At 40.6% G+C, this 27,190-nt stretch overlaps 1 protein-coding gene across 2 annotated transcripts in view; it reads right to left on the bottom strand.

Moving 5' to 3' along the window:
* Positions 1-5,061: 5,061 nt before the first annotated feature.
* The window catches only part of Taf2 (TATA-box binding protein associated factor 2), a 66,327-nt gene continuing 44,198 nt past the window's right edge, over positions 5,062-27,190 (bottom strand). Inside the window, exons 22-26 of one of the 2 annotated variants that reach the window (XM_075961008.1) lie at positions 25,691-25,800; positions 20,582-20,811; positions 18,604-18,709; positions 12,985-13,107; positions 5,062-6,574 (exon numbers count right to left, since the gene is read on the bottom strand). In XM_075961008.1, the coding sequence (XP_075817123.1) occupies positions 6,315-6,574; positions 12,985-13,107; positions 18,604-18,709; positions 20,582-20,811; positions 25,691-25,800 (829 nt within the window). In that variant the 3' untranslated portion in view covers positions 5,062-6,314. The remainder of the gene's footprint in view (positions 6,575-12,984; positions 13,108-18,603; positions 18,710-20,581; positions 20,812-25,690; positions 25,801-27,190) is intronic. The other variant, XM_075961007.1, reaches the window with a different exon arrangement.

Raw genomic sequence — 27,190 nt, 5'->3', positions numbered from 1 at the left:
TGGAAACTGGGAGACTCAAGTTCAAGGTGCATGCAGGATCTTCCTGGCTAATGGCTGGCCCTTCATCTTGTGTCTCCATAATCAAAGACCAGGCTAGCTTTCTGGGGTCTCTTAGGGTTAATCTTGCCTGGCCCGTACTGCAGCTTGAGATGCCTTGCTTTATTGACAACTGCAGAAGCCTGCCCCTTTCTGAACAGAAACAGAGTAGTAGATGGGAGAGGGGCAGAGGGGAAGTAGAGGGTGCCTGGGAGTGGGAGGAGAAGGGGAAACTTGGGGTCAGGATGTAAAATAAATAATAAATGAAATAAATTAAAAGATTCTAAAAGGCTGGAAAAAAAAGGGTTAACCCCATGGAAATTCAATTCTCATGCCTTAATCACATCTCAAAGTTCCTCCCTTTAACAACATCATTTGGGAGAAGGCAGCCTTTAATATGCAAATTTTAAGGGACCACAGCACTGGGACCACAGCAGGCACACTGGGACATCAAAGGAACTCCTGAATATACTTGAATTTCAACTGTTTTCCCACCAAAGTCTTCTTCTTCTTGCAGGACCACCAGAGACATACCGCATTGCTCTTCTGACCTGAATTTCTCCTTTCCCCCATGCTCCCTACAACTGTCTCAGCTTTGAGGATTAACCGTTATCTACTTCGGTTTCCGTTTTCCTCATGACGACAGACTCCAGAGAGTGAGAACATGAGTTTTCATCCCAGAGTGTCTCTCACCGACACGTTCTGGAAGACACATTTTATTTTCCCTAAAGATTTAGATATTTTTATATGTACAGGTATTTTGCTTCACACGTGTGCAGTGCCTGAGGAGGCCGGAAGTGGAGTTACAGATAGGTGTGAGCCGCCATGTGGGGACACATGTGTAGTATTAGGAGCGGCGGGGCTGCGTCCCCAGCACCCCGGCTGCCTGGCTAGCTTATGACCGAAATAACAACACACAAACTGTATTCATTTAAACACTGCTTGGCCCATTTCTATCTAGCCTCTTCTAGGCTAATTCTCACACCTGGACTAGCCCATTTCTAATTATCTGTGTAGCCCACGAGGTGGTTTACCAGGGAGATTCTAGCCTACGTCCATCCTGGGTCGGAGCTTCATCGCTTGTGCCTCAGAGAGCAGAGCTATCCCCGTGTCTGCCCAGGAGAGGGGAACATGGCGTCTCTCTGAGGTGTCTGCTCCCGAGAGGAGAGCTGTCGAGTCTGAGCTCACTTCCTCTTCCTCCCAGCATTCCATTCTGTTTACTCCTCCCACCTCTTTTAACCTGTGAGGGCCAAGCAGTTTCTTTATTGCTTAACCAATGAAATCAACAGATTGATATATGACACTCCCACATCACACATGGGTACTGGGGACTGCACCAAGGTCCTCACAGCCATCCCTCCAGCCCCGTGAAAGGCACATCAGCACAGCTTATCACGGCTGTTTACCATGGACAGGCGAGGCAGGATCTGTCAGCAGGCTGGAGGGTAAACTTACGATTTTTCCTTTTCCATATTTTATTCTTTGGAAGCAAGCCACTAAGGCTACACTAAAAGCCGATGGTGCCAGCACTGGAAAACAGCTCTGTGCTAGAGTACATTTGAGCTGAGGGGATTTCGCTGACCGACAATAAAAACTGAAGACAGAAGGGATGAGGAGTAGGGAGTAGGGAACGAATTTTCCCCAGCAAGGATTTCAGTGTGGATTAGCACGGCCTTTTTAAGCAGTCCGTGAGACTCTGGTGGCAACAACTTGCTTGTCTGCTCTTTGAAGAGTCATCCCCGTAAGATCAAGAAACAGAGCTGCAAATGCCAGTTTCCCCAAAACAAAGGAGAATGTGAAACTCAAAGCCACAGCACACAAGAAAGGGCTGCCAAGTATAGAGAAGGTAAATGGCGGCCTAAAGCCGAGCGGATGGCCAGCTCGGCTGCTCTCATTCAGCAAGAGAAAGAAGTCACACAAAAGGAGAAAAGAGAAAATTACAAGTATAAAAAGCTGTAAGATTGCCATTATTTATAGAATAGTGGCTTTGAATGCTGTAAATGAGCAATCAGCACAGAAGCCAAGCACAAAATCAGTATAAAGGAAAGAATATTCAAATATTCATACAATAAGAAAGATGATTTATACAGTATAAATGAGTTCCATTAGAATCTTTCTGTTCTGTGGTCTAAAATGTCAGCAAACTTGCTCAGTAACTGAGAGTATCCTTAGGCTTCCTGCCCTACTTCCTAAGTGTGAGCTCACAGGCAAGTACAACCACTGCAGAACTGTAAATGATAAATTACCCTATCGTGAATCCTAAAATAACTGTATTAATAGTAATAGCAACATCCCTAATAAGAATAACCACATTAAGGTATTATAGATTACTGCTGAACATCAGCTACAAAAACAATTTGACCTACGTGAGTGCCAGGTCAGACAGGGCTGCAGTACAGTGGTTCTCAACCCTTGGTCATGGATCCTTTGAGGGTAAAAAAAAAACAAAAACGAAAAAACCCTTTCTCGGGGGTCACCTAAGACCACTGAAAAACACAGATATTTGCATTACAATTCATAACAGTAACAAAATCACAGTTATGAAGTAGCAATAAAAGTAGTTTTATGGTTGGGGAGTCACTACAACATGAGCAACTGTATTAAAGGGTTGACAGCCAGTGCTATAGTGAGAGTATCTTTTAGAAAAATTATTCAATACTTCCCAGAGAACCTAGAGAATAAAGAGGACCCTAAGAGGGACATACATGGATCTAACCTACATGATAAGTAAAAAAGACAAGAGCTCCTGAGTAAATTGGGAGCATGGGGATCATGGGACAGGGTAGAACCGGAGGGAGGAGGAAGCAGAGAAAAATATAACTCAATAAAGACAACAACAAAAATCCAATACATTTTAAAAGGTAGAATTATAGGGTTAGAAAATTAATTAGTGGTAATTTATCAAAAAGTAAAATTTTAAGAACAGAAAATTAATCAGTCATAATTTGAGGTGACATGGGTCCCCCCCCCCCCCCCGCTTCCTTTTGGTGTTTCAAGTCAGGATTTCTCTGTGCAGTCCTGGCTGTCTTGAAAATTGCTGTGCAGACCAGGCTGGCCTCAGACTCACAGAGATTCACCAGCCTTCTCCTCCTGAGTGCTGGGTTAAAGGCATGCACCACCATGCCTGGCAGAGTGAAGGGTATTTTGAGGGTGGTGGGGCTGTGATGGTGGAAACGCCATCTAAGTATCTGTTAAAGCTAAAGAGTACATGCCAGGAGGTGGTGGTGCACGCCTTTAATTCCAGCACTCGGGAGGCAGAGGCAAGTGGATCTCTCTGTGTGTTCAAGGCCAGCTTGGTCTACAGAGCAAGCCAAGATAGCCAAGATTACAAAGAGAAACCCTGTCTCAAAGAACAAACAAACAACCCCCCAAAAAACAAACCAACAAACAAAAAGCTAAGGAGTACAGACTACAATAAATTTGTTCTACATACGTAAATTACAAGCTAAAAAGAAATAGAAAAAAACCTATGAAGCCATTCTGAAAAGTAATAAAGATCAGCTCTAGCATATAAAACCCATCACAAAAAAATAGAATAAAATAATAAAAAATAAAACCCATCACAGTGGACAGATCCACAAAGTCTAAAAGTAGACCAGAATTTATAAAGAAACTTAGTATGTAATAGTAGTGTTGAATACACTGTGTTGAGTAGCATTCGGGAAGCAAAGAAAAACTGGATCGCTATGCACCTTTCACTAGTAAGCTCCAGGGGAATTCTCTCTGGATGAAAGAAAAATCAAAAATATGTAAAAAGTATTCTAAACAACAACAAAAGGAGAATTCTTCTAGAATCAGAATTATAAACCTTCTTACTATGACCAAGTTTTGAAACCATAAAATAAATTTAAAAAATTAAGCAATTTCTCCAAATATGGATCATCTGCTATCTTGAGTTTAAAAAGCTACTGTGTGTGCAAGCATGCGCTCAAAAGAACAAAACACTGTTAAAAAATGCCTCTGGGGAAGGAGACAGAAACACTGAAGTGTATGTTGACCATGTATAATTAGCAATTCTCAAATCCAGAAACCATTTTACTGTCTATTATGAACCAGCAGCGTAAGTAATTTGGAGTCACCACAAAATGTTCTTTTGGAGAAGCATCCGGCCTGACTATCTGGCTTACGATTTCACGGACGAATCCAAGTTCTAGTACTGTGCCTTATGGAGACAGCAATTGCCTAGTATTACTCTCTGCAGCCAGGACACAAAAAAATTCTTCTGAAATGTCAAAGTTCCAAAATTTATATTATGGTGTATACTATGTTATTGTACACCATAATATAAAACTTCCATTTTTCAAAACAAATTGGAGGTGGCTAACATGCAATTAATTTGAATTAGTAAGGGTAATTTAGGTCCTTTAACACCTGATCACAGGCCTAAACATGATTAAACGTCTCTAATCCAGCTCTTGGGAGGCACAGACAAGAGTTCCATGAGTTCAAGCCTTCCCTGGTCTATGCAGTGAGTTCCAAGGAGCCAGAGCTGCATGGTAAGACCTCAACTCAAACACACCACTTGACCACACTCAGTCCAGGTCACGCTCACTGCTTTCTAAATCCTGTACACACCTGTTGTGGCAATTCCTTCAGCCCACAGCCTTTAAGATACCAGTCCACTTCGGCGTAGTCTCATATACTATAAATGGAGCCCTAAAGCTTGCAGCTTGCATTCTCCTCCCTCTCCCTCCCCCTTCCGGCTGCTGGATTCGGTTCCTGTTCCCGGTTCAGGCAGAGAACTGTGATCTGTGAGTCTACCCCTAAATAAATACTTTATTATACTCAGTTCTGAGCTACTGTGGGATTTCTTTTTAGCATCCATCTTCACACACCCTTGCTCTGAAGATATTGTTTCTTCTGCTGAGACTTTACCCTCATCTCCGTCTACTGAAATTACCCTGCTAATGGGGACAGTTCGAATCCCTCTCCGTTCAAAGCTCTTTGCAAATGTGCTCTGGCACATTACGTACACACACCTGCCAGGAAGGTAACAAAATGATAAAGTGATACAAAGGCAGAATATTCAACTTAAAAAAAGTTATTTATTATTTAAAAGTCCAGCATTATTGGATCCCTTTTGAAATATTTATTCTGAGCATAGAAATTTAGTCAAACATTTTAGTAATAAGGGAAACGATAAAAACTAGATATGAAAAAAAATTTACCAGAGAACTTGGTAAATTCAGAAAAAAAAATAACAAAAACAAAACACACAACCATACAAACTGTTAAAATAAGAAAACAAAACACTGTACATGTATTTTTAAACTGTTGCTGGTATTCTCCAAATGGGTCAAATTATCTATGTCCAAGCCGATAAATAACAAATAAAACACACCTTCTTAAAGCATCATATTTTGTTATATATAGTAATTTTCATTACTTTGCTTTTTTAATACAGACTTTCATGTATCTCAGGTTGGTCTTGAACAATCCTCCTACCTCTACCCTCCAATGCTCGGTTTAAAGGCATGGAGTATCTGCCTGCCTTATATACAGGGTAATTGTAGAAAAAAATACGAGTTATGTGTGTAAACTGTTCACATTCAGCAACACATATTTTACATATGAACACATTCCTTTATACTTAATAGAAGACAAAACAAAATGTAATTTAAACATCTTGATTTGAGCATAATGGAGAGTCTGACTGTTCTGTTAAATTACAACATCAAAATCACCAAATGTACTATCAAAAGATAGTTACTTTAAATGCTTTGAAAAATAATTTCTTTCCAAACTTTTTGTAATTTAGGATAAAAGGAAATATACGATTCTTAGCTCATAAATGATGGTACTTATTTTCTATGGCTACACAGAAGAGCAGCCAAGAGGGTTGAGTCCTACAGAAAAGCCTGCCTTTCCAGCAACGCCAAGTGGTGTTATTCAGCACTTCATGGAAATGCTGGGTACCACAGATCTGGCAGTTCCTTCTGCTGATGCTCCTTTGCCCATGACATCCATCAGCAGCTTCCACGCATACCTGACCTTACAGGAGACCACATGTGAATGGGTCTGCAGGAGACATGAAGGGTTTTGTAAAAAGAAGTCACTCTGTGTTTTCAGGAAGAAACAAAGGGATGGAACAGTTCATCCAGAACCAAAAAAACCAGTTCCTCCTTAGACCCCAGATATACAAAGAGCAGAAACTGAATGCCCAGAACTCCAGTGCACTCCAGCTTCTCTGTATTTCCCCTTCACCATGCTCCATGGAGGACCAGGCTTTACTAACACCATCTTCTGGGCGGGGCTCTGGAGAGGGCTCTGCAGACGCTTTAGTCTGAGAGGGAAGGCGAGCGCACAGACCTGCCGCTGGCAGGGCTGGAGAAGGCAAAGGGCTCCTTGTCCTTATCCTTGCTGTCGTGCTTGTGTTTATGCTTATGCTTGTGCTTGTGCTTCTTCTTCTTCTTCTTGTGCTCGTGGTGATGATGATGATGGTGCTCGCTGTGTCTAGAGGACGTAGACTCCTTAGCAAACACCGAGAGTGGAGCTGCTGCCATGGAATGCACACCCATCTCCAAAGGCTGCTCTTTACCTTCAAGAGGAAAACACCAAATGAATCTCTGTTGACAGTAAAAAGGACAGCTATCCCAGGAGGCCGCTGAGGACAGTCTCATGCAGTATCCAAATACAATAGCCAGTAAGTTCAACAGAATTGCCAACATCTTGGCGAGAAGTCAACTAATTTAGGTCCATCTAGCCTATAAAAAATTTGCTAGTGTATTAGCAAATCATCCTTTGAATGTAAATATTTTCCAAGTATTATGATTAAACAATAATGAATACCTGTGCACTATATACTAAAATCTATACCGGCCAATGAAAATAAAACTCCTTCAAATACTGTTCTGCCCTAAACTACCATGGGGGAAGGCTGTACTTTACTGAGTCACTCAGACTTAGAAAATTCCTAATGCACAAATATACTATCTCAGTTCCTGATAATGTTATCTTAGTGAAATGAAACACCCATTTAGTTGTTCAGACAGTGTCGGGAATATATAGGTAAAGGGAACCTCTTCTGAAGACGCAGGAGAGTAGGCAGGCTGTGAAAGGAAATGTTCTTAAAGACAGGAGTTATGTCAGCACAAAAGACAAGAACTGAAAACCAGGATACCGTGTTCTAGATGAGACTGTCCTGTTAACCTAAGGATGTGCTGAATCTCATCTAAGAAGCAACTTGATGTCCTCAAATACCCCCTTCAGTTCTAATAATCTGCTGACCCTGGAAACTATTAACAGACATGAGACTGTGCTATGACATGATCTTAATTTCAGTCTTAAAGAATTAAGTATACTCCTCATGCTACAAGTACAGAAAAACAGACTCAGCTCACAAGACAAAGCCAGGGAATGGGACAACGTTCACGGCACACAAACACCTGGGCTCCCTGCTCGTTGTGTGATATTCTCCATCAACTGAGTCTGGCAACTGTCTAAACTATCTGCACTTCAGAGCCTCCGGCCCTGAGCTGCACAGGTTTCATCATCACTCCTAAACAGTGGCCAAGCTGCTTGGAATCAGAAAAGCCAACAGTTACCTTCGAAGTTGGGCTTCCCAGCAGAGGCAAAGGCTAAATGGATGTTTGCGCTTTACTCTTTCCTAGGGAACACCTACAACCACGTCAAAGGTGAACTCATCTTTACCTGCAGGTCTCATAGCTCACATTAGGGTATCTTGACTACGAATCTTGAATTTTTCTTGACACAGAGAACACAGAAGTTAACTAGCTTTAAGACTCTGGGTGACAGGATCGACGGCTCCTGTGACAAAGCACTGGCTCCAGTTTGAGCAGAATACTTATAAGATGAGCCTGGAGCATTAGATCCAACAGCAAGGAACTTCAAGTTCTGCCCAGCTAACTCAGGTGTCAACCTTAAAAGACGTCTAAAGATATAGCAATTTCAATACTGATTGTGGATACTAAATATGAACTGAAACTGATCACCATTAAAGGATGCTGGCCAATGCATTTATTGTTTTAAAATTATTAACTGTACAGAGAGAGAGGCATTTCCTATATGGCTCACACCACTGAGTAATAATGAAGACAAATTTAGCTTTATAGAACTAATCCACCCTATAAATAAAAATGGAAAGATTAATTAGAATAGCATTACTTTGTAATCTTCAATGAGTTAATACATTTAGATCCTGAACATCCACAATAGTTGACCTTGGAAAAGAGTCAATCAGATAGTGGATATTTCCAAATGGAAATATACACCACTGATAAACCTGAATCTAATTACATGTCTAGGTAGGACTGTAATTTTACAGAAATTACAAAGAACTCCATTATGTTACCTCTACCATAAATAAACAGAAAAATTATATACCTTAAAACTAGATAAAAAATACAATTTCTTTACTAAATACACTGCAGGGTGGAGAGAGAAAAAGATGTGGACTAGAATATAAATTTAAAGATATAAATGTTAAGAGGACTGCAATGTGTACTTTCAGTGGACACTGGCTTAAACAAATGCATTCTGAAAATAAAAACCAGAGCCGTGGAGATGGCTCAGCATGGCTCGGTGGCATTCACTCTAAAACTGACAAAACCCCTAGGTGATGTGAAAAATGCCTTTTCTATTTTAGATAGTAGATATAGTAGAGGAAGAGATAACACATAATTCAAAACACCATAATTTCTCCATTTTGTGTTATACAAAAGATATTCTGAATTATTCTATCCAACGTAAAATCTTCCCTAAGATCAAATTTGAACAAACAAGCAAGCTGTAGTCAACTTAACATTTGTAAAACAAATGAAAGTACTTAATAAAAGCCCAACTTGCGAGCTTTGCAGTATATCTGATACGAATGCCTAAGAAACAGTGAACAATCTATTAATTGTATTGACTTCTTTCCCATTAGGGAGGTATATGATCATATTTAAGACAAAGTCTGTAGTAGTTTCTATTAGGGAAGATAGGAATTCTGTTCTTTGATTCTTTAGATCAAATTTTTAAAAAAGCTGTTGAAATACATCATTGTAATTTATAGATTAAAAAGAAAAAAAATCAGTCTGTTTTTCATGTTGAGTTACAAAAGAAAAATCTCTAGGGAAAGCATCCAAGCTTTTTAAAACAAATTGTTTTAATTTCAAAGTAAGATTTCAAGTACCAGAATTGTGTTTTCTGAATTATGCAAGAAGGAATTACATAATCCAGCAGCCCGGGTGAGACAGCTGCAGGACTCCCTTCTTCCCCACAGAAATCACTAGGGAATTCCTTCTGCTCCACGTTCACGCCCTTCCCCTCTGCTCTTCATCCCTGCCATCACTAAATAAGCTTAGGAGAAAGTCCTGCTGCCCCCTCTGCACAGCACTGGGAGGGAGAGGCTCTATGATGCTCTATCTGTCACTCACAGAACCACACAGCCTTTCCTGCCTGTTCTCTTTTCCTCGGGAAAAGAGGAGGGAAAGGTAACGAAGGGAACCATGCTTACACCGCTCCTTTGTTACCCCATGGCTTGCTGGACCTACTGCCTCCACAAAATGAACTCTGAAATGTCTTCTTTACCTGCCCACGCCCCGGAAGAGAGAGAGAGAGAGAGAATGTGTGTGTGTGTAAAGGAAGAGGAGGTGGTTAAAAGCATTTTATCACTGTCCTCTACTAACAGAATATGCGTGTCTTCTCCATCTTACTTAAAGCACTGTGTTTTGTTTCTATCCCTCCTAGACGAGGTCTGTAAGACATTTCCACTGAGAATCATCTTGCTTCTTGGCTCTAAGTCCTTGAGAAGTCGCCTTGCCTCATGAGATAAAGAAAGCAAGGGATCTACATCAACAGCTCTCAACCTGGGGAGACAACATAAAGAAGGAACACCGCTAAAGGGGCCTTTCACTTAGATATTTCGAGAAAAGCTGTAACTTGTTGGATTTTTATATGCTGTCTATTCATTCTTAGGCAACCAGGGCAAAATTTTTCTAAGTTTTAGCAACAATGAATAAAAGAGACCTTAGCTAGATATGGCCCCAAACCTCACATGCGCTCCTCAATCTACAGTCCGTAGACCGAAGGGAGACAGTCCCTTCTCTTTCCACTGTGCTCCTCAATCTACAGTCCGTAGACCGAAGGGAGACAGTCCCTTCTCTTTCCACTGTGCTCCTCAATCTACAGTCCGTAGACCGAAGGGAGACAGTCCCTTCTCTTTCCACTGTGCTCCTCAATCTACAGTCCGTAGACCGAAGGGAGACAGTCCCTTCTCTTTCCACTGTGCTCCTCAATCTACAGTCCGTAGACCGAAGGGAGACAGTCCCTTCTCTTTCCACTGTGCTCCTCAATCTACAGTCCGTAGACCGAAGGGAGACAGTCCCTTCTCTTTCCACTGTGCTCCTCAATCTACAGTCCGTAGACCGAAGGGAGACAGTCCCTTCTCTTTCCACTGTGCTCCTCAATCTACAGTCCGTAGACCGAAGGGAGACAGTCCCTTCTCTTTCCACTGTGCTCCTCAATCTACAGTCTGTAGACCGAAGGGAGACCGTTCCTTTTCTTTCCACTGTGCTCTTTCAGGAACCTAACTAATCCTGCACCTACACATTCCCAACTCTGAGAGAAGGCAGAGAGGAACTCCACCTCACAACCAACTTATTTGATGTTTCTTGGTTTAGACTAACACTGACTGTCTGACACCCCAGAAGCTGGATCTGAAAATCCTGCTCCTACAGGACACTGTTACACCAGTCAGCAGAATGGCTCAGCATTTAGTGCTTACCAACAAGCTTGACAACCTGAGTCTCATCCCAGACCACAAGTAATAGCAGGAGAGAACTGATGCCTGCAAACTCGGCTACATGTGCACTGTAACATAAGAGTATGCACGCACACACAAATAAATGTACAAATGAGAAAGGAAATAGTTCGATACTTCTATTGCTTGTCATCTGTTAATAAAAGAGCTTTTGTTGTGTTTAGAAAAGCTACTTCATCCAATGTAACGATGTGTTAGGAAAAAGCTATATTTGAAATTCAAAATGCACACGTACACACACACACACACACACACACACACACACACACACACAAAGACCCCATTAGAATACTACCATTTGTAAAACACACTCTTCTAAATTAATATTGCCAGTGTACTCTTGCTTCCTCACATTGTTAACAGCTAAACCTCAACTTCCAGGTTTCCTTATTTCCCACCTCTAGTCCTGTATTTAGCTTCCTCTGATCTTCCCAAATGATGAGACTGGACAATACCATAAAGAAACTACAAAATAAAACTGAAAATGTATTTTTCAAAGTATTACTAGAACAATGATATAAAACCACACACAGTAAGTGTTAAATATTGCTTTTTATACCATTGATGTGCCGCATCACTAAAACATTCAAACACATGTATTCAAACTTGTTTTGGAACAGAAACTGACTTGACTCTAGGAACGCAGAGCTGACTTTTACATAGCTAAGGAGAAGGTCAAAGAATCATTTTCAGACTAATGTTAAGAAATCTGAAACTCCTTCAGCTATAACTTAGTTGAGTAGACAACTCCCTATTTGTAGTAAACATTTAATAGATATAATGAATCAGTGAAATCATACCAAACCAAAGTCACATGCACACAAAGGTTAAGGATGGAGTTTAGAACAGCATGTAGAAGCCCTGTGTTCAGTCTCCAGAGACACACACACAATTTAGAACACACACACACATGCATGAGAAGGAGAGAAGGAAAAGATCAAAATGAGAGATGAGAGAAGTGAGGAAGGAGGAAGTGAGAGGAGGAGCCAAAGAAACAATCGTCAATCCCTTCATTCCTGAAAATGCAAGCCAAAGTCCCAGCTGGATTCCCTCTGAAACACATTGTGTGAATCTATTACATAAATGTACACACCTCACAAAAGGCTGTAGTCTGTGGTCTTAACACTAAAGCATTTTGAGCTGTTGCTTTTGGCTGAAGCCTACTATTAATCACAGTTGGTCCCCAAGTTCCTTCCTCAGATCAATAAACATTACTCTTCTGTTTATATCATACAAAAACATACATTATACAAGCAAAATCCACCCACTGAAACATAAGCAGAAATCCATAGATGTTTAAGGTTTACTAATGACTTTTGGAAAGTCTTCAGAAATGACTTGCTTATGTGGGTTTTTTTCTTACTCCTTTTCCTTCAACACTCAAATACTTAATCCCTCCTCCTGGTAGTTCACAGCATCTGACAGCTGCTGTTTATTTAGAGTATACTCTTTGCTTAGGAAGCAACAATGGACACAAGAAGCTGAAGACATGTAAAGGAGTCTTTACATGAGCTGACCTTTCTTAGGAAAGTCCAATTATTAGGGGATAATTTAAACCTGTGTGTGTGTGTGTGTGTGTGTGTGTGTGTGTGTGTGTGTGTGTGTGGTGTGTTTATGTGTGGCTCAGAGAACAACTTTACTTCTCTCCTTCCATCATGTGGGTTCTGGGGATCAAGCTCAGGTTATCAGGCTTGGCAGCAGCCACCTTTACTACAGAACCATCTTGCCAGTCCTGTATGGAATAACTTTAAATGTAAGTTGTGTATGTCTGCACTGCGTTTTCATGAATGAAACAGCAATCCTGAGCATTGGGTGAAAAAATAAGGGGCTAATCTGTGGGTTATATAAAGGCACAATGACAGCAATTCTAAGGGTTGTGTTGAAATTGACGTCTGACTGTAAGGCAAGAGCAAACAGTCACAGGTATTACAATGTGTGTGGAAAAGCATAATGAATCTATTTTTCTTCTTGCTGTTACTTACAAATTTTCTATAACAGAAACACAACTTTTGAAACAGATAAACACTAACCTGAAACAGTCTTTAGAGTTACAAAATATAAAACCAATGTATTGCAAGAAAACTAAGTTTCCTATCTTTTCAGTATTTTTTAAATTGATAAATTAACTCTGAATTTAAATTTTTCTTGAGACAAAACAACATAAAACAAAAAACAAGTAACTGTACCTATTCCCTTTCGGGACAGTTCCATACTCCACGGGGGTTTTGTGGGTGGTATGATGTCACAGCCTAATGAATGCTGGGGCATTAAGGAAGATCTGGAACTGGATGGTCGATATTTAGAAAGCCCTAAAAGATCAAGTGAAAGGGAAAATATATTTAGCAGAAAAAAAGCTTGACAGGTTTCACGTGTGAACTTTAAAACCGGAAATAGTTTAATCCTAGCAAAACTCTAATCATAAATGAATACAATATTAAGGTTATTAAAGATCACAAGTAACACTTTGTTCAATTGCCTCCATCTGAGGAAATTCATAGTCGAGTGGCAATAAACTTGAAAGACTTGCCGAACACATAAACTAGACCCCATACTCTGTTGCAGAAGCCATTTCCTATATTTTATTGCTTTTTGGCATTTGCATATAGCTTGCAAAATTTTCTAAAAACATTTCAATTATCAAACTTACTGAATATATCAAAATAACGTAGGGATTACAAATGCATTTAAAGAATTAGCTTAGCGTTATAACATGAACAGGATTGTAATAGAATTCAGTCCCAAACTTATCAAATAAATCAGAAATGTGTTCTACAAGGGACCTTGGGACTGTTATATAAGATGGAGACTAAAGGCTGCCTACTGATGACCTGAGAAAAGGAAAGTCAATAATAATAAAATCTAAATCAGGCCTGGTGGTTCATGCCCTTAATCCCAGCACTTGGGAGGCAGAGGCAGGTGGATTTCTATGAGTTCAAGGCCAGCCTGGTCTACAAAGTGAAATCCAGGACAGCCAGGGAACACAGAGAAACTGTCTTGAAAAAATAACAGAAAAAAAAAGGGAGGGAGTTCTTTCTACAAGGCATGGGGCAGGAGGGATGGGAAATACACAAAGGTGGTAACAATAATACAAAAGTTTCCTATTTTCATTTCCAAGATCATCACTGATATCAGCAGGATTTAACAGATTTTACCTGTGCTTCTGTGGTTTTTACAGTTTTTTTCTTTTTTAATTTATTTACTTAATGTGCATTGGTATTTTTGCCTGCAGGTATGTATGAGGGTGTCAGGTCTTGGGAGTTACAGACAGCTGTGGGCTGCCATGTGGGTGCTGGGAATTGAACCCAGGTCCTCTAGATGAGGCGCTCTTAACCACTGACCCATCTCACCGGTCTGCATCGTTTACAGTTTGATGTTGACAGTTCAGCAGTTTGTCTTCTGTTCTGAGTGGCAATAGAGACTGAACCCTCAACACTAGGCTGATGAATAATAAAACCAGAAGTGTCCAGACCAAAAGAGGTATAAATTGCAACACAGAAATTCAAGAAAAATGAAAAGCAAGACAACATGACTCCTCCAAAAGATCCTAACTCCTCAACTACTGAATTCAAGACACCGAAATACTTAAAATTTTAACTAACAAAAATGAATGGCTTCAAATATATCATGAAAAGTAGATGAAGAAACTCAACAACACAAAGAAAGTAAAACAGGAACTGAGTGATACGGATAAAAAAGTGTCTCTTCTACAGCACTGTAAAAGATTAATTCAGGTAGAAAATTAAGATTTGAGAAAATAATGTTAGAAATGAAAAAAATGAATTAAGTACAAACTACACTGAAGCCACTAACAACAGAAGAGTGTCAGGATGGAAGACTAGGTTGACGGAGGAAAAGGACCCTACTGCACAGCCTAAAACCCTGACTATAATTCCTGAGACCCATATGATGGAAGGGAGAGAACTGACTTCTTCAAATTCTCATACAACTTTCACATGTGTACTGTGGAATGTATACACACACACACTCACACATGCACACACTCACACATATACCAAAAGAAATGCTGAATTCAAATACCAATAAATAAGAATGGGAAAAAATCCAAACAGTATAACCACAATCTCGAAGAACTCTGCATATGATCAAGAGATAAAACCTAAGAAAAATATCCACAGACTAAAAGGAAGAACTGAGATAAAATACTAAAGACAGAAACTATTCAATAACATTACAACAGAAAATACCTCAAATCTGGAGAAACAGACATCCAAACACAAGAGGTATTTACAACCCCAACTAGACATGAGTGGAGAAGAAATCTTTCCACAATATGTAACAGTGAAAATTTAAAAAATACTGAGCAAAGAAAGAACACCGAAAGCTGCAAAAACTGACTTCTACAAAGTAGATGTTTGGCAGCATGTTTGCTTAGTATGTATAGAGTCCTAAATTCAGTCCCCACCTAGTACAAAACCAGACATGGAAGCTGGGCATGGCAGTGCAGGCCTTTGATCCCAGCACTCAGGAGGCAGAGCCCAGACAGATCTTTGTGAGTTTGAGGCCGCCCTGGTTTACAAAGTGAGTTCCAGGACAGCCAGAGCTGTTACACAGAGAAACCCTGTCTTGAAGAACAATAAAAAAAATCAGACATGGGTAGTCAACATCTATAATTCTAGTACTTAAGAGGTAGAGGAAGGAGGATAAGAAATTCATCATTGTCTATACAGCAAGTTCAAGGCCAGTCAGTGATATGAAAGATCTAGCATTTAAAGAAAAAAAAAGTAATACATATATTAAAAGCGACAAGGGAGATAGTAACACATTTACAAAGAAAAACACATCAGACTCTCATCAGCAACCCAAAGAGCCAGGCAAACACGGAAAGACACACTAAGCCCTGAAATCAAACAGCTGCTAAGTATGACTGCTAAAGTCAACAAGGATTTTTTTTAATTGCTAAGAGAAATAGACACTTCAGAGCATGCCAAACTAAGATAACTCATAATGACCAAACAACCACTACAAAGATCCTTAAAGGAAGAGCATATACAGAATTTTCATGGAAAGATAATGCTCTCCTAGAAGTCATGGGCAAAGGAGAACCCCAATGCCAGGTGCAGTGCATCCCCCATGAGTTGTTTGTCACAGAGGCTGCAAATACCCCCGAAAGAGTAAAGGCTATGGGAATGGAGGATGGCTCAGCAGTTAAAAGCATTTGCTGTGCTTCTGAAGGATGCGAGTTCAGTTACAAGCACCCGTGTCAAGAGGCTTACAACTTTTCTAACTCCAACTCAGGGGAATCAAACATGATCTTCTGGCTTCGGAGGGTACTTGCATAAACACACACATACATAAACCTAAAAAAAAGAATGCAGGCTTTGTCGCTGTTCTAGGTGGCCAGCCAAACCTTTTTACTGATGACACCATATGCTTTGGTTGCAGGAGACAAAGAAATGTAGAAGTGAATTGGAAGCTCCCTCTCTGCTTACAGAGTTTATGGTGCAGGAAGGTACAATGTAGGCTGCTGGGGAGGGAACTCACTCCTAGTCTCACGCAGCTGTAGACCATGTGGGCTACAAAACTGACCTGTCAGGAAAGAATGTCTACTGGAGTAACAAAAGCATGACTATTTGTGGCATAACCAACTGTTCTGCGATAATAATACACACCTGATACTATAAACCTGGTCATAACCTATGACTGGGAGGACATGGGCTCAAGCAGGGAACACATGACCACTGTTGAACATGTCAAACTGTCTTCTAAATATTTATGTTTAGTCGAAGACTTCCACGGCTCTTAGCCGGTGAAGGTAAGTGTAGATTTATAACTGGCCAAAGTGCTAAGAATAAATGGCAGAAAAAGGCTCATCTTAAAATAAAGTGTCTATATCCCTTCCCTCTCCAGAGACTCACAGAACATGACAGAAAAGATGGCAGAAAGAACTTAAGATCAAGAGTAACCATGGCACACAGCAGCAACAGATAGCAACACATTCCCATCATAAAGGAAGTAAAGCCCCATCTCTTTCTGTGGTAATTATTGTTAACAGCTGCTTGAGGAGGGGTATCATCAGCTAATGGCACAGCCAACAAAAAACCAGGTAGGAAAAAATAAAAGGTTCAGAGGGAAAGGAAATGGTGTGTGTGTGTGTGTGTGTGTGTGTGTGTGTGTGTGTGTGTGTGTGAGAGAGAGAGAGAGAGAGAGAGAGAGAGAGAGAGAGAGAGAGAGAGAGAATATAAAAAACTTTAAAGAGGAAGGCTAGATAACTGGACTAGAAAACTTAGAGTCAACAATTGCCTCCAAAAAGATCACTCACTATCGGACAATCCTGATGGAGGAAGGTCACTGGCTAATAAAGGAACTGCCTTGGCCCATTTTATTGGTTAGAACATAGGTAGGTGGAGTAAACAGAACAGAATGCTAGGAGGAAGAGGAAGTGAGCTCAGACTCCACAGCTCTCCTCTCGGGAGCAGACGCCTCAGAGAGACGCCATGCTCCCTGCTCCCGGGAAGATGCACGCAATGAAGCTCCGACCCAGGATGGACTTAGGCTAGAATCTTCCCGGTAAGCACACCTAGCTGTGCTACATAGAATATTAGAAATGGGCTAGTCCAGGTGCGAGAGTTAGCCTAGAAGAGGCTAGATAGAAATGGGCCAAGCAGTGATTAAAAGAATACAGTGTCCGTGTAATTATTTCGGGGCATAAGCTAGCCGAGCAGGCGGCTGGGGTGCTGGGAACGCAGCCCTGCCGCTCATATTACTACACAATCCCAGACTGACAATCCCGGTGCAGAAGTCAGCCTATTAAGCACAAGCTGAGAACAAGCTGCTACAGCTCTTGTGACATCTGATGATGCACACCTCCAACCAAAACACATTAAGACACAGGGGGTCAGTTTAACATAATAATAAAGGAAACATAAAGACCATTACAAAAGTACAGACCAGGACTAGAGTTGACTTTTCTGTTTGTTTTTCTGAAGATAGAGTGTCTCTGTGTAGACCTAGCTGTCCTGGAACTTGTTCTGTAGACCAGGCTGGTCTCGAACTCAAGAGATCAGTCTACATCTGCCTCCCAAATGTTGGGATTAAAAGCGTGTACAACTACCAGCTGGCTTAGGATTTTAAATAATCAGAAAAAAGAGAAAAAGTATTCAAGGGGGTAAAAAAGAAATCAAAGTCATAATAGAAAAAATGTTAAAAAAAATAAATCTAAGCTGAGGAGATGGCTCAATCAGTAATATACTAGTTTCATAGGCATGAGGACCCGAGTTTGGACCAAGACCCACCGTTATAATACAACAAACTAAAAGAAGCAGCACTTGTAAGTTTATTATTGTGTGCATGTATGTACACATGCATTCACATATGTAAGTTTATTATTGTGTGCATGTATGTACACATGCATTCACATATGTAAGTTTATTATTGTGTGCAGGTATGTACACATGCATTCACATATGTAAGTTTATTATTGTGTGCAGGTATGTACACATGCATTCACATATGCAAGCACAAACGCATGCCATAATCGCAGATGGAAGGCAGAGATTTATGAGGTCAGTTCTCTCCTTCCACCTTCACAGGGTTCCAAGGATTGAACTCAGGGAACCCAGCTTGCATATCAAGTGCCTTTACCCACTGTGCCATCTGGTCAGACCTCCAAAAAGTACTTTCTACAATTTATTATTTTGTCAGTGTAAATTATACTGATATAATCTGAGAATTTTATATTGCCTTCCCATTTTTATTCTGCTCATTTAAAATAAATGAACAGGTCTTAGAATGGATATATGTCAACAGTCTCCACCTCCCCTGGGACCATGGTGCATTATCCTTACCTGGAGTAGATGGCCTTTCAAGCATGTTCAGATGATGGGAAATGAAGGCCTGACTATCATGAACAGTATCCATATCAACCTCCTCCTCATCTTGAGAACTTGAAAACTAGAGCACACACAACAAAAGAACAGAGAGCCATGGCATCACTTTATGTGATCTTTCAGGACAGCGGAAAAAAGGCCGAAGAACAGACCCATTATAACCTTAAGAAAAATAGTCTCTTTTCTTCAAAGGGCACTGAAACAAATATTGGGGGACCAGCCCCCAAAGCGGCTGGTAAGATATTACTGCGAATAGCAACTAAGGCCCATGCCTGTATTGTGAGAAGAACTGGTGAGCTAGGGTGGAACGCGCTTTCCCAAATGTCAAGAAATATGCAGTAAGTTAAATACTTGGATGGAATCTTTAGGAGACCTGGATTCTTTTATGATTTGGTGTTTCTGACATGCTCCTGCTTAGGAAATCCTACAGACAGTCCTACATAGCTAACACAGTACTGCCATCTCTTATTCGGATGGCAAGCTTAACCTCACTGCTAGCCCCCTCTTTTTCTCCAGCATCTCACCAGGCTCAAGTGGGACCCCCAGGGGGCCAGCCTGCTCTTCATTCCTGCTCACAATATTGTTGCACACTTAGTACATCGTGATCCTGTGGCAATACTTAAAATCAAAAATAGATTTCTGGAAACAAGTAGCTTGTAGTACAGCCGAAAGCTGAATAGCTCTGACAACCACAAAGTAGAGCATGCCCAGTGACCAAAAGTGAACAGAAATCGATGTAAAATGTTTAGCCCTTTCCTGTCTTTTATGGGGGCAGAAGTGTCTGTCAACTTTTAAAGATTTTCCCATCTCATGTTTTTTTAAAGATGTATTTTTATCCTTTTAAATCACAATTACGTGCTTGTATCTGTGTGTTTATGAGGGATATTCACGTGTGTGCAGTAACGGGAGGTCAAAAGAGGGTACTGATTCCGTGGGGCTGCAGTCAGAGGCTGCTGTGAGCCACCCGGCAGGGGTGATGGAAACTGAACTCGAGTCATTTGGAAGAGCAGTAAATACTTTTAGTGGCTTAGCCATGGGTCCAGCCCTAAAAGGCTGCATCCTCTGATGTCATTTTCTCCATGTGCTCATGGATATATCCATGTACGTGGGAAAGGATTCTCACCCGAGAGCTCTTTAGAAGGGGACTTCCTTCCTTTGCCTAGGATTTGTCTTAGTACTCCCCAACCCAAACCTTAAACACACTTTATATTCCAGATAACATGGTGTCAAGTGTCAAGACACCAGGAAGCAGGGAACGGCCAAGAGAATAGTCTGGTCTGAGTACTGCTGAAAACGGAAGGCTGGACCATGGCAGAAACTGTCATCTGTATGAAAATCATTTCTGGAAAAATCCTTTTATGGAGAAATGATTCACACACTCTTTGGCAATTTATAATGCAGAGTTACGTTTTCTAAAGGCAAAACCACAATTTTTAAATATTATAAAATGTAATGTACCATCTCCTCCCAAATCATCAGATTATCCATTCATTCAATATTTATTTTCTTTTCAAAACCATTTGCCAGGAACTTGTCCTGTTTAGAACTGCCCCACAGCTCTAACTGCGCAGAAACAACAACTTACAGGCAGGATCTCAAATTCAACAGTTTGCCATTGATACAAACAGACAAGGCTGAAGTATAACAGCTCTATGAGCTGACTATATGCAGTTTATGCTGTACTATGCAGAGGAGAAATCCTACGGTCCAAAAGACCTTGACATCACCACACAAGCAGACCAGAGCACATCTCTTACGGTTAGTCACATGATGACAGTGACATTTTAGGAATTGTAAAATGCTAAGCAAACACAAGCTGGGGGTTAAAAAGGCAGTGACCCGAGGCTAGAGAACTGACTGGTTCAAAGAAGACACTGTCCTCCTCAGGTGGCACTACATAGTGAGGCTCTGTCTTCTGTACTACCGTGACACTCACAGGGTTCTGGAATCCAGCAAGCTGAGCATGACAGCCGGCATTACTCGCAGATTCCTGGGCGCCTGCTCCGGTTTCTGGAATTATGGTAGGATTCAAGACAGCTTTTTTCTCCTTGAGATTAAGAACAAGCCCGAGCTCTGGCAAGGGTAAACAGGAAGGTCTACTGAGACCAAACAAAGTGAAGTACAAATCCACAGCACCACACCGTAACCTCCAGTCATGGGCAGTACCTAAGAGGAGACAGAGAAAACTTTGTTACCACACCGTTCATCTTACAATCAATTAACTGAGTGAGTGTGTTTTGAGCACGTATGTGTGCAGGCGCAGTGGTGAAGTGAGTGTGTTTTGAGCACGTGTGTGTGCAGGCGCGGTGGTGAAGTGAGTGTGTTTTGAGCACGTATGTGTGCAGGCGCGGTGGTGAAGTGAGTGTGTTTTGAGCACGTGTGTGTGCAGGCGCGGTGGTGAAGTGAGTGTGTTTTGAGCACGTGTGTGTGCAGGCGCGGTGGTGAAGTGAGTGTGTTTTGAGCACGTGTGTGTGCAGGCGCGGTGGTGAAGTGAGTGTGTTTTGAGCACGTGTGTGTGCAGGCGCGGTGGTGAAGTGAGTGTGTTTTGAGCACGTGTGTGTGCAGGCGCGGTGGTGAAGTGAGTGTGTTTTGAGCACGTGTGTGTGCAGGCGCGGTGGTGAAGTGAGTGTGTTTTGAGCATGTGTGTGTGCAGGCGCGGTGGTGAAGTGAGTGTGTTTTGAGCACGTGTGTGTGCAGGCGCGGTGGTGAAGTGAGTGTGTTTTGAGCATGTATGTGTGCAGGCGCGGTGGTGAAATGAGTATGTTTTGAGCATGTATGTGTGCAGGCGCGGTGGTGAAGTGAGTGTGTTTTGAGCATGTATGTGTGCAGGCGCGGTGGTGAAGTGAGTGTGTTTTGAGCATGTGTGTGTGCAGGCGCGGTGGTGAAGTGAGTGTGTTTTGAGCATGTGTGTGTGCAGGCGCGGTGGTGAAGTGTGGAAGTCAGAGTCAATTCCTTCTCTCCAGCACGTGGATTCCAGAGGTCTAATCAAACCATCGGACTTGGTGGCGAGTACCTTTAACTGCCATGCCATCTGGCCAGCACAAGTGGAAATCTGCTATTCAATAAGCTGTTCTGACTTGAAATATTTCTTTCCATCCTTCTTCTTTAACAATTATTCTACATGTATTCATTCTCTGCCCACTTGCTAGAACAACAGTATTCAATTACTAAGATATATATCCTACCTGTAAATTCACAAATTTGAGGTTTTAAGTATGATAAGGAAATGGACTGGAAGGTGGTTAATAAGCAGGCAAAAGTGCTTGCCACCAAGCCTGACCACTGGAGGTTGACCCCTGGGCCCTACAGAGCGGAAAAGGAGAAATTGACTCCCACAAGTTGTCCTCTGAATTCTACACACGCACACCACACACTCATATGCAAAATCACAAATTAAATATAGTATAAAAAATTAAGTATGGCACAAAAAATGTACAACTTCTTGATATAAAGTAATTCTAAATGAGGTTTATTATGGAGGAAGAAATCATTTTGTTCAACATTTTCATATTGTTTCTGAAGTCAATTAAGCAAATCTTCCTACACTTAGTTATTTTTTCTCAATGGCTATAATGTTCTCCTCTACATACTTTAAATGAAACCAATTTTAAAAGTCTCCACACTCAAACCATTGCCAGCTGGGTTTTTTGTTGTTGTTTTGAATTTTCGAGACAAGGTTTCTCTGTATAACAGCCCTAGATAATCTGAAACTCACTTTGTAGACCAGGCTGGCCTCAAACTCACAGAGATCCCGAGTATTGGGATTAGAGACATGTGCCACCACACCTGGCTGCCAGCTGCTATGTTTTTGACAATCTCATGCTGCCCAGGCTAGTCTGAGCTTGCTAAGTACTGAGGGATTATTTTGATTATGATACAGCTTCTGAGTCCTAGGATTAGAGATGTACCAAGCTTATATGGTGTCAGAGATAAAAATCAGGGCTGTGTGGCTATGTGCATGCTGGGCAAACTTCTATCAAATGAGTCACATTCCCAGTCCAGCGTATTTGTTCTTGATATGAATTTATATACTGCCCCCCAGATAATCCAGGAGACCCAACAAGGCACACAGGATTCAGCAAGACTTTGTGACATCAATAATGATTAAACTTTTTTGCTTATATCCCCTTTCTTAAAAGAACAACCATTAAGACGATGATAGATAGAGTAGGAAAATCCTTGATGTTGTCCTTGAGGCAATAATTCTTTTTTTGAAAAATTTTTTATTATGTATACAGCATTCTGCCTCCATTTTTGCCCACACACCAGAGGAGGGCGATGGTTGTGAGCCACCATGTGGTTGCTGGGAATTGAACTCAGGACCTCTAGAAGAGCAGCCAGTGCTCTTAACCACTGAGCCATCTCTCCAGCCCCAATAAGAGAATTCTTTATAACTTGCTATGCCTTCCTCAATTTTTTAAGCTATTATAGTTGGTCACATACTCTTATTAATATTTGAGGGGGCACATTTTGTACAAAAGATTTACTGCTGCATAATTCTTTAAAAGTTTCTGAAGTTTGTGCTCATTCCCTAGATCTAAACAAGAGACAATGATAGCTTCACAGTAACAAGTAAAGTAGTAAACTGCGCATATATGACAACCTTCCATGAGGAGGGAACACTAATTAAAACCAACTAACCGTATCCTAGCTCAGACTAGTTTACACACCATTTTCTGATATTCGTTTTCCTTTTTTTTTGATTTCTTTCTTTTTTTTTTTTTGATTTTTCGAGTTTTTAAAAACAAAGTCCCTCCACTTTCATTTTATCATTTCTTCAAGAAAGCTCTACTGGTATACTTCCCATGGCTACTGCCCTATGCGAGAGTGCAGAAGTTATACAGTGCTTAGCATTTCAGAAAGAGTAAGATAGTAAAGAGTAAATTTGGAAAACTGAAATATTGGAATTTAGCATTTGTGATTCAACAAGTTATCAATGGCTAGCATGGCAAGCTATTTTACATATTCTAGACAGAAAAAAAGCATCAAACTCAAAAATTTTAAGTATTAGAAAATAAAAAAATTAAATTACAATAAATACCCACTCATCTTGTAAAAACCATTTAAACAAAAATAATTTCAGCCTAGCTTTTGATTTAGCCTTTAATCAAAAACAGTATTACAATTTCAGCATTACAATTATTAAGAGTTATAACAAAAACTGTTTATAGAGTTATTGTTGTCTGAGGTTTCTCTCCTGCCCAGTTCCCGCAGTTTTTAAGTCCCAAAGAAACACAAAGAGGTCTACATTAATTATAAACTGATTGGCCAGTAGCCAGGCAGGAAGTATAGGTGGGGCAACCAGGCAGGAAGTAGAGGTGGGATGGCAAGAACAGGAGAATTCTGGAAAGAGGAAAGCTTATTCTACAGTTGTGACCCAGACACAGAGGAAACAAGATGTGACTGCCTCGCCGAATAAGGTACTGAGTCACATGGCTAACATAGACAAGAATAATGGGCTAAAATAAGTTATAAGAGTTAATAAAAATCCTGAGCTAACGGGCCAATCAGTTTATAATTAATGTAGACCTCTGTGTGTTTCTTTGGGACTTAATGACTTGGGGAACTGGGCAGGACAGAAATCTCAGACAACAGAATGGCACCATGTTGGGCACTAAATTGTAGGAGGAGGGCCTGCTTGTTTGTCCCGGTGGTCTGCTAGCTTAGCCTTGAAATAACCACAAAGAAACTGTATTCATTAAATCACTGTTTGGCCCATTAGCTCTAGCTTATTATTGGCTAACTCTTATATCTCAATTTAACACATTTCTATTAATCTGTGTATCACCACAAGGTCGTGGCCTACCAGCAAAGTTTCAGCACACCTATCTTTGGTGGCGGATCAGGGAGTCTCTCTGGCTCCACCCTTCTTTCTCTCAGCATTCAGTTCTGTCTTCCCTGCCTATCTAAGTTCTGCCCTATAAATGGGCTAAGGCAGTTTCCTTATTCACTAAAGGTAATGACAGCACACAGAGGAGACTTCCACATCAAGTTATGAGATTTATAAATTCATAGATTTAATAACCCAATTAAATAAAAATGATTTACAAACTACCAAGGCTGCTGAAAGTATAGCCAACTAACCAAGATCCCGAGTTTGATTCCCCAACACACTAGGAGAGAAACCAACTACACACAAAGCTCAAATATATGAGAAGCACAGCACCAAGTATTTAATGTGAGGTAGACACCATGCTTTACAAACACCAAGTTGTTTATTTCTCAGTTTTCAGAAACAGGTTTCACTACCTGCATTATGTAAACATCAGAGATTAAACCAGTTATACAGAGTAACAACTGAGCTGAGGTTTAACCTCAGCAAACCGATTCCAGCACTAGCGCTCCTATGCATCATGCCCTTCCATTCCCTGATCTCACTCAAAAGGATGGAAACTCATACTACCATAAGATGGCATGCTCTCTGAGATTGAGAACAGGGAACAGTAGTATGCAGTCTTTAAAACTACACATTTTCTCTTATTCTACATTCACTCACTGTCCTGGAAAAATAAAAATGAAATTAGTTATCTCTGATCAAGGCTTCTAGGGGGCTAAAGAAAAGAGGTGGAAAGACTACGAAGGTTTGTGTTTAATAGCCCTTTAACTACTTAAAAGACATGCAAAGTCTGCAGTTTTCATTTCTGCAACCACAGTATGGGACAACGTAAACACATTCTAACAGATGTTCTAACTTTAATGTAAAGGTGAGACATCCTATTTTAAAGGGTGGAGAGGGGAGGAGCTGGAGAGTATGTCGCAGAGTGAAGTACAGGCAACTGTGCATGATGCCCTGAGTGTGATCCCAGTACCCATGTAAAAGCCAGGAATGGTAACATGCCCCTGGAATTCCTGCACACTAAGGAGTCAGAAACAGAAGTCATTGGGCTCTCTGGCCAGTCGAAACCGGTTACACACACACACACACACACACACAGATTCTCAGTCTCTCTCTCTCTCTCTCTCTCTCTCTCTCTCTCTCTCTCTCTTTAAAAATCTGATGTAAAATGAAAACAAGTGACAATTTTGAAAGTCACTGCTCTCTTACCAGAATTCATTAATTTCCAGAGCTGGTCTACTAGGGCTTCATTACATAAGGGAGACTCCATGTTCTTTGTAAATGGTGGATTCTTAGTCAACATGTTTAGAATCTTATGCCTACAAGAATAAAAATTTTAAAAAACAGGATTATTAAATGACCATCTGTTGACACGTGCTATGAATAAGAAACACTATAGTAGATATAAAAACTATTTTTCTAGCCGGGTGTTATAGGCACACACCTTGAATCCCAGCACTCAGGAGGCAGAGGCTGGTGGATCTCTGTGAGTTCGAGGTTAGTCTAGTCTATAGAGCCAAGTTCCAGGACAGCCAGGACTACACAGAAAAAACCCTGTCTCTAAAAACCAAAAAAAAAAAAAAAACACAAAAAATATACAATTTTTCTCCTTTCCTATTAGATCTAATTTTGTATTTAGTTCCATTTCTAAGTGCTTTATGTCAAACTTATATCTATCATGTTTTCTCACCAAAATATCTTGTGGATTTGCTTTCAAAGATTATCAGAACTTTTAAAGACTGCACAAAACAAGACTATTTTATTTTTAAAAGGGTAATATGTAGCTTTAGATATAATTGAAAATAGTTATATGAAAAGGAACATAAACTTTATAAATAATTCATATACCCATTTTCATCTTTGGATAAACACAATCCTTCAAGATCTCTTCCTCTATGAGTAGATCAGGATTATGGGCAAATGGCATAAAGTATGGGTGAGTTTCTAGGCAGTCTCACTGTGACGCCCAGCCTAGTCTTCAACTCCTAAACTTAAGTGATCCTCCTGCCTCAGCCTTTGGAATGTTAGGGAGTTTGTCCTTTAGAGCATATTAACATATGCTTTTAATTTGCAGTAAGTTAAAAAGTAAGTTTCTATCCAGCTACTTTAGACATATCCAAAATGAACCATAGAGACCAACCGTTAAGGCTTTTGGACACTACAAATGTTTTCTAACCTGTCTAAGATTTGTAAACAGCACTCTGGGACATCTCTGAAATTACCACTAAACTTTGAACATTTTTTTGGTCTTTAAAGTTCACATGCTAGGGACTGGAAACCATGGCTCGGTCGTTAAGAGTGCTTGTTCTTACAGAAAATGGGAGCTTGGTTCCCAGAACCCGTCAGCTGGCTTACAACTGCCTGTGTCTCCAGTTCCAGAGGATCTCTTGTCGTCCTCTGTCCTCCTTAGGTGCCTGAGGACTCACCGTGCACATAACAGATATAATATACACTTAAAATACCCAAGGATAAAAACACTAAAACTTACATGTATGTACTCATATACAAGCACACACATCATTAAAAAATAATGACAATAAAGTTTCCTTGCTAGAAAAGTTTTTTAAACAGGAAAATATAAATGGCTAAAATATACAAAATGTTGAAAGGAAGTAAGAGACGTAGCCCAGGCTTAATTTATCAGAGATTAAATGTCAAAGTGTTTAGATAACTGACACAGACTTCAAACCAGTCTCAGTCACAGGTTCA

Source organism: Microtus pennsylvanicus, chromosome 2 (genome assembly GCF_037038515.1).
Source record: "Microtus pennsylvanicus isolate mMicPen1 chromosome 2, mMicPen1.hap1, whole genome shotgun sequence".
NCBI lineage: Eukaryota > Metazoa > Chordata > Mammalia > Rodentia > Cricetidae > Microtus > Microtus pennsylvanicus.
The sequence above is the reverse complement of the archived record's forward strand: the minus strand, read 5'-3'. Positions and strand labels throughout refer to the sequence as shown.